This window comes from Pseudorca crassidens, chromosome 17, assembly GCF_039906515.1.
Source record: "Pseudorca crassidens isolate mPseCra1 chromosome 17, mPseCra1.hap1, whole genome shotgun sequence".
Classification (NCBI taxonomy): domain Eukaryota; kingdom Metazoa; phylum Chordata; class Mammalia; order Artiodactyla; family Delphinidae; genus Pseudorca; species Pseudorca crassidens.
The window spans coordinates 39,488,117-39,502,340 of record NC_090312.1 but is presented as its reverse complement, the minus strand read 5'-3'; the positions used below and the strand labels follow the sequence as shown (position 1 = coordinate 39,502,340).

General features: G+C 39.3%; 1 protein-coding gene across 7 annotated transcripts in view; it reads left to right on the top strand.

The window, feature by feature from the left end:
- The window catches only part of MTDH (metadherin), a 54,950-nt gene that overhangs the window by 5,518 nt on the left and 35,208 nt on the right, over nucleotides 1-14,224 (top strand). For all 7 annotated transcript variants that reach the window (XM_067711687.1, XM_067711683.1, XM_067711686.1 and 4 more), the window contains exon 2: nucleotides 8,073-8,174. In XM_067711687.1, coding sequence (XP_067567788.1) covers nucleotides 8,073-8,174 — 102 coding nt within the window. The remainder of the gene's footprint in view (nucleotides 1-8,072; nucleotides 8,175-14,224) is intronic.

Sequence of the window (14,224 nt, the reverse complement as noted above, 5' to 3'; positions counted from 1 at the left end):
AACAGGGCTTATAATTCCCTGCCCTCTCCCAGTCTTCCCCATTTCTATAAATGGTAAATGACTCTGCCATTCCTTCAGTCATACAAGCCAAAAATCTAAGAATCGTTCTTGGTTCTTCTCTTTTCCTTACCTCCTCATCTTCACCTCATATCCTAATCCTTCAGCAAGTACCATCAGTTTTATCTCCAAAACATATATTTAGTCCAGCTATTATCACCTTAATTCACTTGTACAGCAGTAGCTTCTGTTGGCTGCCCCCAGTGCTTCCTCGACACCCTAGTAAGGAGTCTTTTTAGAAACAAGTCACAGGGGCTTCCCTGGTGGCGCAGTGGTTGAGAGTCCGCCTGCCGATGCAGGGGACACGGGTTCGTGCCCTGGTCCGGGAAGAGCCCACATGCTGTGGAGCGGCTGGGCCCGTGAGCCATGGCCTCTGAGCCTGCGCGTCCGGAGCCTGTGCTCCGCAACGGGAGAGGCCACAACAGTGAGAGGCCCGTGTACCGCTAAAAAAAAAACCCACAATCTTGTCTAAAATGAACATTTCAGTAGCTTTTGCATTTAAAATCTAAACTTCTTTCCTATATGGCCCAACACCTGCTCTTTTTCCTAAGCAGTTTTGAGTTGGTTTCCTCTCATTTGCTACCTTCACCTATAGTAATCTTTTTCAGTTCTTCAAACTCTCACAACCCAGTACCTTTACATGAGCTGTTATTAACACTTCTGGAACCATCTTGACCCCACTGTTCTAATCAGCCTTTAGATCTCACTTTTAAAACTCACCTTCCCAGAAAATGCTTTCCTGATCACCCTATTTGAAATAGGCATCCCCTTTTATTTTCTGTCTTAACCTCTTATATGTGTTTCCTTTATTGTAGTTTGTAAATTGTCTAGTAACTTATTCATTTACTTTTGCTCAGGGTCTTTTCTCTCCACTAGATTATAAGCCTTGATATGGGATAGCAAGCAGTGACTGGCATATAACAGCCTTTGATAATTATTTGTTAAACTAAATGCTGAATGAAGTATCTAAAATGACATCTCACTGTTTAGTTGAATAATCTAAACTGTTACGGGGCTAAATAAATTTGTCTTTTAAGATATTCTCAATAGAATTATGTCTTTTATTCATAGGTGGTAGTTTTGCCATGTCATCCCAGGTATTACTAAAGTTACGTGTCATCTACAGGGTTTTCTTTTTCCTTTTAAGTCACTAGTCCCCTTAGTTTTAACTCTTAGAAGAATACTCATTTGATTTAAAAATCTTGAGTGATAGGTAAAACAAACATTCCTGATTTTACCAAAAGGAATCTTGAGTTTCAGAGAGATTAAGTGACTTATTCAAGGTCATAGAGCAAAGGCATTTCAAAGGCAAAACAATATCCTGATTTCTAGTCTAAGAACTCACTGTTATTTCCATTATACCTCTCTGATTTTTTTTTAACCTCCCATTTTGATAGCATGTTCCAGGATATTATATTGCATTCAGAGAACAAATCTAATTTTCTCAGTGAATTACTTTATTGCTTTTAAATTTTACTTTTAGAATCAGAAGTTTCTGCTGAAAATTATAATGACCTTTACAGAATCTCCAGAATTTTGCCTCTATTTGTTTGGTTACATGACAGGACTTTTTCATCCTGTCATTTTCTTCTGCCAGAGGCCTTGCAGAAAAGACCTTCAATAGTTCTGACAGAAAAGACCTTAAATAGTCATGCTCATCTTAAATACCAAGAGCAGCAATAAACCCTCCGAACACTTGTTTTTGTTGCACTTTGGCTTTATTGAGGAATGTACTACTTCTCAAGGTTGTGAGAGCCTTGAAAACATTTTTAAATGATTGTTACTATTATTACTATTCAAACAAAATCATAGGATCTCTGTGAGGAGTTGGTGTTATCTGACCAGTTTTATTTGGCCGCGCCGCACGGCTTGTGGGATCCTAGTTCCCCGACCAGGGATTGAACCCGGCCCTTGGCAGTGAAAGCGCCGAGTCCTAACCACTGGATCACCTGGGAATTCCTCTCCAGTTTTTAAATTTACTCTGTTTTCTTTCCAGCTATGCTAGTGGTTTTCAAACTGTTCCACAGAATGCCAGTATTCCAGAACGCATCCATCAGGATCTGAGAAAGAATTACATGGATATGTGTCTGCTGTATCACCTGTAATCCTTATCTCAGTACCCATCTGACATAAAGCCTTGAAAACCAAAGCTGTATTTACCGTTTCAGAAATCATCTTTAGAATAATTTGGCCATGTGATAGGTATTGAATGTCATCTCTCTAACCTATAAAAGTAGCCCTGAGCATCCCAGATGCAGTCAACAAAGAGATGTTTTGAAATCCCTGAAGAGGATTTAGTTTTGGCTAGCTGTTGAGAAGGCACAAGGATCTTTACCCTAAAGGAAATAACTCAGGATATATAGCAAGATTTTGCAAATTTGATTTATAGGCCATATTTGTAAGATTATCCTCTTAGTTTTTAGGAGTTTAAAATTGGGGGTGAATTTAAAAATAAGTTGGTAAATTACTGTGACTGAAGCTGTAGTTTATGTGTATGTTTAGTTTACGTAATTGATATGTACACAACATTTGGCAGGAAAAAACACACAATTTGTGTTTTCACATAAATGACAAGAAATTATTCTATCTTGAATATGTATCAGCATTCTTCACAACTAAAACTAAGAAACTGACAAAGACTTAGTCTTGTCCGTTAAATGAGATAATGCATGTGCTTGGCACATGGCAAATACTTGGAAATTATTAGATCTATCAGCTAAAGATGATATCTCTTGAATTTCCATGATGTCTTGCCTTTATTTTTTTTTATCATGGACATAATATGTAGTCTTATGCTTCCTGTATGCTCAGTATAATTTCCAGCTAAGAAAATTAAGACTCCGGTGAAGTAGTAACTTGTCCAGGGTGATAGACATTTGGGATTCAACCGTGGTCTCAGCTTGCCTTCAAAACTCATACTCTTCTCCTTAAAGAGGCTGGGGAATGGGGCCGGGTGGAGGGCGGGGCGGGGGGAGGCAGAGTACATCTTTTGTCTGTTATTTTATGTGGACTTTTTTTTTTTTTTTTTGCCGTACGTGGGCCCCTCACTGTTGTGGCTTCTCCCGTTGCGGAGCACAGGCTCCGGATGCGCAGGCTCAGCGGCCATGACTCACGGGCCCAGCCGCTCCGCGGCATGTGGGATCCTCCCGGACTGGGGCACGAACCCGTGTCCCTTGCATCGGCAGGCGGACTGTCAACCACTGTGCCACCAGGGAAGCCCTGTCTGTTATTTTAGTGTGCGCTATTGTATACCTGTGTTCTTCCTTTGCTTTGGTCGAAGCTTCTCAAGGGCAGGAATCGTGCCTCACTTGTCTTTGTTTCAAGGTTTTAAGGGTTCTGCATATTACTCTACTGAGTTCACTTACTGGATATTGAGTGAATGAACATGAATGATTATTGTGTAATTTTTTTAGAAAACAGTGAAACTGTAAGCAGCTTTTTAAAAAAGAAAGATAGTATGACATGTCTCTAGAGCAAGCCTGGACTATTTTTAGCCTCTGAGAGGATACATTTACTCATCATTTGTATTCTGTTAACTTCCCAAAAGAATTTGTGCCTGGAGCATTGGGCCCATTGGATACATGTACAGTTTGTTAGCTGTCTTGACCACCAGGACTTAACGTTTATTTTGAGCTTGCTAGTATGAAAAATGACTTGAGTGCTGGAACATGGGATGAGGTTATGGGTCATCATAGCTTTGGAGAGGAAAGGATATTGAAGGAGAGAAACTGTTTCTTGAGCAAGTAAAGTATGCTTTCACATGTTTTCTCATTTACTGTCACTTTAACAAGTTACATAAGACAAGTTACATATTTTCTTCATATTTACAGATGATGAAGTTGAGGGCTAAGTCAAGGAATATGCTTAAAGTCACAGTGATTAAATATGGAAGTTGGGCCTTAATCCCAGGTTGTCCATTCCAAAGCCCGTAGTCTTTTCATATTTCACTTTTTTTTTTGGTAGTTAGTAGACTGCCCTTCTAGTTTCTAAACTTAAGAAGTGGACTTCCCTGGTGGTGCGGTGGTTAAGAATCCACCTGCCAGTGCAGGGAACATGGGTTCGGGAAGATCCCACATTTCGCAGAGCAACTAAGCTCATGTGCCACAACTACTGAGCCTGCGCTCTAGAGCTCACAGGCCACAACTGTTGAGCCCACGAGCCACAACTGCTGAGCCCGCAAGCCACAACTGCTGAAGCCCAGGCGCCTAGAGCCCATGCTCCGCAACAAGAGAAGCCACTGCAGTGAGAAGCCCACACACTGCAACAAAGAGTAGCCCCCACTTGCTGCAACTAGAGAAAGCCCACACGCAGCAATGAAGACCCAATACAGCCAAAACTAAATAAAATAATTTTTTTTTTTTTTTTTGCGGTACGCGGGCCCCTCACCGCTGTGGCCTCTACCATTGCGGAGCACAGGCTCCGGACGCGCAGGCTCAGTGGCCATGGCTCACGGGCCCAGCCGCTCCGCGGCATGTGGGATCCTCCCGGACCGGGACACGAACCCGTGTCCCCTGCATCAGCAGGTGGACTCTCAACCACTGCGCCACCAGGGAAGCCCCTAAAATAAATTTTTTTAAAAAATTAAAAAATAAATAAATAAACTTAAGAAGTTTCCAAGTAATTTGAAGTCATGGTTTTTACATTTCGTAGCTAAAAATAAAATTTATATAACTAAGTGGAAATAGGATTCTAAATGCTTTCATTTTAGAAGTGTCAAATGTTAAACCTTGTATATGCTTACCTTAGCTATAGATTCTTCTGCAATTTAGAATCAGTTTAACAGATATATAAAGGCCACTCAAATGGAGTAGAAGTCTATTATTAAGCATATCTTCTTATTCTGAACCTTAAAACTCTCAGAGGGCAGATTCCTTTCATATGTCCTTGACCCTGAGTTCCCTATGTGATGCCTTGTACTTAATTACTTAATAAATGTTTATGAAATTAGTAAATTGGAGATTGACTAATGTGAAGAATTTTATTGAGTAGTTATCAAATAAGACCCTGTTCCCCTGCTGTGTGGCCCCCTCCTCCATTTTATTTTCCTGATTGTCAGCTAGGTGTCTTCATTCTGCCTTATCACCCTCCCAACACACACACACGTTCTTTTGTGAATGTATTTTTTAAAAGGATCTGGGATGGGAGTTGAGGGAATGTTTAATAACAAGGCTGACATGGCATTATCTACAAGTTTATCCATGTAAGGAATGATTATATCATTTTTCTGTTACTGGTTGATTTTCACCAAATTTGAAGGACATTTTGGGGTGGTCTAATTTAAAATATAGATTGCATGCTGTATATAAAATTAACTTTGGTTGGCCCTGGAGGGGAACACCTCAGAATTTTCCAGAGAATTTTAAACCGGGGTACAGCAAGAGGCCCATGTAATTCTAACCTGTAGAAACAGCACCATATATATTATAAAGTCTCTATGATCAGAGAAGATACTTTCATGTAAAACCCAGCATGGAAGTCATATTGGATTTGAAGTGTTAGTTTGCGATTAGTTCTTTTCACGTGAGCAGATCTACATAATATGCTTCCATTTAGGGATTTGCTAATTTAAATGTGGTTAATGCTTTACCAGGACAAGGCTTCCTTGACCAGCTAGTAGAGATCAGATTAGTGCTGTTGATAGGTAGGAGAGGCACAACCATCAAAGTGTATCCTCTTTTCCTGCTACCTAAGAATGCTGTTGACTTTTCCCTTGGGATAGGGGGCTTATTATTTCATGGTGTCAGGCATTTGTGGGGAGCTGTTGGTGACTTACGGAACCCCAATAGTTATGAGACCTATATAAAGCCCAAAAGTTAGTGGAAAATTGGGAAATCTGCATAGGCCAGAGCTGCAGTTCTAGCCGCTACATAAGTTGTTGCAAAGAAGGAAGTAAAATTGGCACAGGTTGGAATGTGGGACCACCTTTGGCTTGCTGATCATTGCAGAGCCTATGAAATGGAGACTGAGTGTTCCTCTGCTGGTCACTGATTGAGGACTTCAGACTTTGTATTTGTCCAGAAGGAAAGATTTTTTCATCTTTCATTTGGGAGGCTCTATCAGCATTGTTTGCAGTTGTCTCAAAGGAATTGCATTGAACTTTTTAGCGGTTTTTAAGATAGTTTTTAACCACTTAATTTCACCTTTTTACAGTTACTATATAAATTAAAATGACTTAATTTAGTCATTTACATGAGTAAAATGGAGGTATCATATAAGTGACTATGATAGTTTGCTGAAGGGATTAGTTAAATGAAGTTTCATAGATGTGAGGCTTGTGAGCTGCCACGTGAAGAGAGGGAAACTGTGGACTTAGAGCTGTAAGATTGGTCAGTTGGAGTAAAGCTTACATGGAAAGGTGAGGATGACCCCAGAAAATCAGAAAAAGTAAGTTTGACTAGTCTGAAATAAGAAATGGCATACGAGAACTGACAAGTAAGATGGTGATACGGGAAAGTAGAATTAAATAAAGTTTTATGTTCCTGGTGTGGATATGGCTCTAAGCCCAAATTCCTTTCTGGGGTTTCTGACCTTTCTCAATGCATTGTCTCCTCCACCCCTCCCTGCCCCCCCATATACATAAACACAGAGAAATGAGAAGAGACAGCATTAAAGTGGCAAAACAGCCCAGAGGAAAGAAAACCAAACCGAGAGTGAGGACACTTGGTTTCAACATTAGCTGTCTGACTTTACCAAGTTGCTTAAGACTCAGCATATTAAATTTGAGTTAATTAGGAATTTAATCAGCTAAAAGACAGCTTTTGTTTGGATTTTTCTGCCATAAATCTTTGGGAAGCCTGCAGATTGGGTTTTGGAATATTAATGGTTTCTCTTTCCAACTGCATATCCCTGATAATTTTGCACAAATGCAGGTAATGTCACATTAGAAAAACTTTGAACATTCATACTGTTTTTGTTACTATAACTCCACTGTGATAAGTAATCTGGTGGAAATCTGTTCTGCAAGAAGTAGAAATAAAGCAATTTAAACTAGTATATTGATTTACTAACTTACTGTGTTGAATATGAGAAGAATGGGCAAGTGAAAAGTAGTAGTAAGATCCAGAAAGAAGAGGTTAGAAATACAGATACCTGGGAGATACCTGGGCCCTTTTCTTCAAAGTTCTGAATCTAAGTATATTTCTGGTGATGGGGCTCAGAAATGCGTCATTTAAAAAAAAAAAAACCCAAACTGGTGATTCTGATTAAAAGCCAGAATTGGTGTTCAGAGACTTAATTCTACTCATGAACACCTCTAAGTGCTGTCATTTTATTTTGGGGTTGTTAGGAAAACTGAGGTAGCCTTTTTATGTGGCAGTGGGTTAGTAAAGCTTCTTAATCCTAGAATAGTAGAGCTATTAGATTGTAAGATTACAGGGGACATTAGCGATTATCTAATACAGAGACCAACAAACTGTGGTCCATGGACCAAATCTGGCCCTCCACCTGTGTTTGTAAAGTTTTTTGTAACACAGAGGTACTCATTCGTTTATATATCATCTATGGCTGCTTTTGTGCTACAGTAGCAGAGTTTTGTAGTTGCAACAGAGACTCCATAGCTCACAAAGCCTAAAATATTTTCTGTCTGGCCCTTTACCAAAAAAAGTTTGTGGACTTTTGAATAGATCAGACCTATCACTTTTATAGATGTAGAAAAAAACTCAAAGATAACGAGTGAAATACTCTGAGATTACACAGCCAATTGGTGGTCAGAGTGCAAAGACAATTTAGTTCTTTTTCCTGCTTCCATTCCACTATTTTTTGTTGGAGGTACTGATGCCTGGGTGAAATCAGAAAATAAATTTGTGGTACAGTTTTGCTTATAAGTTCATTCTTTATTATATTACAAGATGTAGTTCCTAGGGACAATAGTCTTAGATAACACAGCTGTACAAAAATCTTTTTAATTTGGGTCGGGGGTAGAATTTGATTGTTGTATATTCTGTGTCCTGAGTACAAATCTTTGATTTGCTCTGCCAAGCAGTTTGATAACAGAATCCATTATTGTTGCTGTGCAGCCAAACGGACGGACCATCGAAGTGGCTGAGGAAGAGGTCGTCCGAACTCCTCGGAGTGCAGCAGCTAAGCAGCCATTAGAGACACACAAGAAAAATGAAAAGGTCAGTTGGGAGCATGTGAAATTATATGCAAGGCTCTTAATAAAGAGAGTGACATATAAAATGTTACATGTACACCCCCATTTAAGGAAAGCTAAAAATCTGAATTTATCATAGCGATGGATGGGTGGTGGAGGTTTAAGTAAGTTGGTTTTGTTTGTTTGTTTGTTAAGGAGGGATGTATCACCAAGTATTTTAAACATTGCTGTGACATTATTAAGTTTTCATTTTGCCAGGAACAATTTATTCATGACTTGAACATCTTTTATATGAGTAAGGTTCCAGATATGTAACATACCTCTTATTGGAAAACAAAATTGTGATACCTTTGTTAATAGTGCACTTTTGGCATGGAAAGCTTGGCAAAATTGTTCTATGGTATTAAGTGTTAATGTAGATTTCTATTGTGACAGCGACATAATCATCTACTTATTAGATACAATCTGAATTTGTTTAACAAAGGAAAATATTCTGTACTCAGGTCATTATTAAAAGGTTTGGATGTACACTCTTAAGTTTTCAAATAAGACAATCTATTATACCTCGTTAATGGTACATTCCTGGGGTTTTATTCATTTTCCAGTTGCCAGTGTTAGAACCATCCCGTTTTTATTTGACTTAATTTAGTTTGTAAGTAGGCAAAATGTACAAGACTCTGTTAACAGTGGTACCTCCTGCTGTGGGCGAGAGACTTTTTATTTAATTCTTTTTGGTACATTAAAAGTTGCAACCTCCCCCCCCCTTTTTTTTTTAACCCTTGCATGCATAGCTCCTTTTCAGAGAAAACGAACAAAAAACCACAGGTAGGTAAGTGGTTTCTAGGAACCAAGGTGCCACAACTCCAGCCCTGTAGAGTAGTGGTGTGAAGTGGTTGGTACAGTTTCTTAATGCTCATAATTTCAAAATACCACTGAAGAACTGGTGAGATCAATTCTGCCCTGTAACCCGGTGAAATTGGTCTAGGGCCAAGACAGCTGCAGGTAGGATGGCTTAAAATGAAGGATGGTTGTGGGAAAGAATTAAATATATGTCTGACTTTGCCTTTGGCAGAAAAATAAATAGTAAATTACTTTTATTAACAAATAAGCATACAATTTAGGGATTGTGAATTTACACTGTGAATAGTTTATATGCTTAATGTAGATGTATACTTCTCCCATCTAGTGTTTCCTTGTTCCTGGGCTTTCTCTCTACTAGTGAGCATTTTATACTTAACTCCTGCTTCCACTCCCTGAATTATCCTGAAAAATCTGTAGTTGGAATAATTAATCAACTACCATTCATCTCTGATTGATTAATTATATATAGATTGTATGTATCAGGATGTAAAACCATAGTTTAAAGTTTTAAATCATTCTGAAATCTCTTATGCTAGGAAGTAATTATAATGGTTGACATTTGTTAAGTATCTAAAACATGGCAGGCACTGTGCAAGGTGAGGTCTGTGTATATATCGTACATATTTACTTCGTACATAATTATTTAATTATAAGTAAATATATTTACTTATAGTAGGGACAACTTATTGAGCACTTACTGGGTGTACTTTTAAGACTTTATAGAATATTTATACATGTTACTTTAATTATCCTTGCAAGAATGCTGAGGAGTTGGTATCATATCTTACAAATAAGAAATGTGAGGCTTAAGTTACCTAAGCTTTTAAAAGTACAGTCAGTTCTAACCTAGACTAACCTGACTCCAAACCTGACTCCAAAGTCTGTGCTTTTTTACTGCTCTGTATTATTTTTGGTCCTTTCAAAAACTCTTCCAGGCAAATAGCATTAGTCCCATTTACAGATAAGGGCTCTGAAGCATAGAGGGATTGTGTGATTTCTCTTAAGTTCATACGTAGTTTCTGAACTGGGATTTGAACCCAGGTCATTCTGATGCCAAAGCCCATGCGCTGTTTAATCACTTGACAGAACCACCTCCTTTCAGTTGCGTTGCTTTTTTAGTGCAAGGCTTCTACCTTTGGTTTGTCGCCTATTTGATTTGACTTTTTGCATAATAATAAATGCTACCACTCACGCTTAATGTTTCTTTTCGCAATCCTACATCTTGAATTTATGCTTTTTAACTTGGTTCAGTCCAGGTGACTCTCATTTCAGTTAACTTTTTATGCTATTGTGCTGTATGCTTTTGTGTGTTTTAAATATGTGGTGGTTTTTTTTAAGACTTCTTACTGTCTTTTTTCGTAAATAAACATCTTACGTCTACTTATGCACCTAAATATATATTATCATGTATTTGTTTTCCTCTCAGAGCCACATTAGGCACTTTAAGAAATACGGTTTGCCCGTAAAGCAGTTGCACTCTATGCAGTGATTTTTTTTTTTTTTTTTTTTTTGGCGGTACGCAGGCCTCCCACTGTTGTGGCCTCTCCCGTTGCGGAGCACAGGCTCCGGACGCGCAGGCTCAGCAGCCATGGCTCATGGGCCCAGCCGCTCCGTGGCATGTGGGATCCTCCCGGACCGGGGCATGAACTCGTGTCCCCTGCATCGGCAGGCGGACTCTCAACCACTGTGCCACCAGGGAAGCCCATATGCAGTGATATTGAATACCTTGTCCTGTCACTTGAGTAAGCCTTATAGATAAAACTGTCTAAAAACCGTATATGACAAGAGCTATAGATATTGGGTCTGTAAAGCAAGTTAAGCTACCAGGTCCATTTGGATATGAAGGTTAATGCTTCATTGACGCTAGTGTCTAGTAGAGTATACATTGGATCATTAGCCAGGCTGAATGCATTGTGCTATTTGATGATGAAGAGAATAAGGAGAAATGTAAGATGTACTTACCCTCAGAGAGATTACAGTCTAGTTAATGAAAGGCAAGCATAAGATAAGACACCAGGTAACATGCGGCCTTGACTGCCAGGTATTCAGAGAAGTAAGATTATCCTATTTGGGTAGCCAGAAAAGATTGACTTAATTGGACTCTTGAGGATGGGGATGGTATTTCAGTGAGTAGTAGAAGTGGGGAGGCCAATTTTGGCAGGGGAGAGAAACAAATGAATACAGTCAGTCATTGTTCAGCTGAAATAAAACAACATATTCAGACTCAAGGGAAAGCCCTAGACAGGTTTGACTGGTCAGGATGGGGTGGGGTATGATAAAAACTTAGATATGCTCAGCTGGCAGCAACATTTGTGATTAACAAATCAGCATTGCATCTGTGATTGTAAAGGTCTGACTTAAGATAGAAGTGTAAAGATGATTAGTAAGAAAAATAGCAAAAGCAAAAACGTATAAAATTTGGTCACCATCAGGTTGTTTTAGACAAAGTCAGTGGTGTCCTACTGAAATATTCATTATAAATATTAACAAGTTCTTACATTTTCGTGATGCTACACAGAGTACAAAATGTTCTCACATCTCTTAATCCTAATGCACAGGGAGGAGGGTAGTATCATTTTTTTTATACAGCTCATTGAAAAGAGTTTAATGAATTGCCCAGGATCACATAGCTAGTAAGTAATGCTCTCTCAATTTCTTTGAGGTAGCAGTTCCCAAAGTATGGTCCGTGGACCCCTGTGAAGGCGTTCCAGGGACCTTTTTGTTGGGTCCCAGAAGACAAAACTGTTTTCAGAATAATTAAGACATTGTTTGTCTTTTCCACTGTGTTAATATTTGCATTAATGGTGCAAAAGCAGTAGTGAGTAAAACTACTGACGCCTTAGTACAAATAAAGGCAGTGACACCAAGCTACTTGTAGTTGAATTCTTTACTGCAATCCACTTACTTGGGGGAAAAAAAGGAAAAAAAAATAAAAAAGCTAATTCCACTTAAGAGTATCCTTGATGAATCTGAAAAAATGATCATTATTCATTTTATTAAATCTTGACTTCTGAATACATGCCGTTTAATTATTCTGTATGATGAAATAGGAACTATGCATAAAGTATGCTCTATACTGAAAAACAGTGGTTGCCTTGAGGAAAAACACCTGTGCAGTTGAGTTGCAAGCTGGACTAGCCACTTATTTCTTGTTACTCCATTTTTGCTTGAGAGAACAACTGATAGACCATGGTTATTTAGAGTTGGGTATTTGTAGACATTTTCTCAAAAATAATCAAGACAGTTCAAGGAAAACAACTGATAGTACTGTTGCAAATGATAAAATGATTTGTTGCCAAGTGAAAATTAGAAATTTGGAAAATTTGTGTCTACCACCATGAGCTTGACAACATCCCAGAACTTAATGAATTTCTGATGAGATCAGCAGTGATGTTAACAAATGTGTTGGGTTTTTTTAATATTGTATATAATGGATCGGGGTTTTTTGTTTCTTTGTTTGTTTTTATCTGTTTGGTTGCACCAGGTCTTAGTTGCAGCAGGCAGGCTCCTTAGTTGCAGCTCAAGGGCTCCTTAGTGGCAGCTCGCCGGCTCCTTAGTTGTGGCATGAGAAATCTTAGTTGGGGCATGCATGTGGGATCTAGTTCCCTGACCAGGGATCGAACCCAGGCCCCCTGCATTGGGAGCGCACAGTCTTAACCACTGGGAGACCACCAGGGAAGTCCCCAGAATGTTTTTTGTTTTGGGGGTTTTTTTAATAAATTTTATTTATTTATGTATATATGTATGCATTGGCCACGTTGGATCTTCCTTGTTGCGCGCGGGCTTTCTCTAGTTGTGGCGAGCAGGGGCTACTCTTCCTTGTGGTGCGCAGGCTTCTCATTGAGGTGGCTTCTTTTGTTGCGGAGCACACGCTCTAGGCGCGCAGGCTTCAGTAGTTGTGACGCGGCAGGCTCAGTAGTTGTGGCTCATGGGCTCTAGAGCGCAGGCTCAGTAGTTGTGGTGCACGGGCTTAGTTGCTCCCCGGCATGTGGGATCTTCCCGGACCAGGGCTCGAACCCGTGTCTCCTGCATTGGCAGGCAGATTCTTAACCACTGTGCCATCAGGGAAGCCCCCCAGAATGTTTTTTAACCTTTTGGAAGATGTATGTAACTCAGTGAATCAGTATTTTCCAAATGCTCAATGCTTACATGTTACAAAAGTAGACAAGTATAAAAGATTCATTTAAGGTGCAAGGTAGACCAATGGATTTTAATGTAGTAAAGTATAGAAAGCTCATTGATGTAGTTTCAGATTCCACATTTGCAACAATTTTTAAGAAACTACCACTTGACAAGTTTTAATGTAATATTTTTTCCTTCCTCTACCTAAAATCCTTCATGATTTCCCATTGTTATTACTCGACAATCTTGAACATAATCCAATGGCACTGTGGCTCAAGTCTCTTTTCTTACCGCTTACCTTCTCTAAGCTCCAGACACTTTGGTTTTCTTTCTTTTCCTTTTTTTTTGAAATTTAGTTTATTTATTTTATTATTTTTGGCTGTGTTGGGTCTTTTCCTGCAGGTTTTCTCTAGTTGTGGCGTGCGGGCTTCTCATTGCGGTGGCTTCTCTTGTTGCAGAGAACAGGCTCTAGGCATGCAGGCTTCAGTAGTTGTGGCACATGGGCTCAGTAGTTGTGGCACATGGGCTCAGTAGTTGTGGCTTGCAGGCTGAGTAGTTATGGTGCACAGGCTTAGTTGTTTCGCGGCATGTGGGATCTTAGTTCCCCGACCAGGGATCGAACCTGCGTCCTCTGCATTGGAAGGCAGATTCTTAACCGCTGGACCGCCAGGGAAGTCCCCTCAATACCTTTTAAGAGTAGAAAAGAGTATCCTATGACCAAGAAGTTTGAGTGATTAGTGTTTAGAAGACCAAAGACAAAATTATTCTGAGGCAGCATAGATTTTATACAGGCATAAACTCTAGCAGTTAGCAAAATAGAGAAAAACCTGCATGCTCAGGGAGCTTACATACATTTGTTTTATGTTCCATAATACATCTTAGAAACTGTAGTTTCAAACCAGGGATTGGCAAGCCATGATCAGGTTCTCTGCCTATTGTTGAAAGTTTTATTGGAACACAGACACACTTATTCATTTGTTTATTGTCTGTGGCTGCTTTTGCAATACAACAGCAAAGTTCAGAGGCCTTATAGTTTACAAAGCCTAAAATATTTACTATCTGGTCCCTTTTTTTGCTGAACCCCTGTTTTAA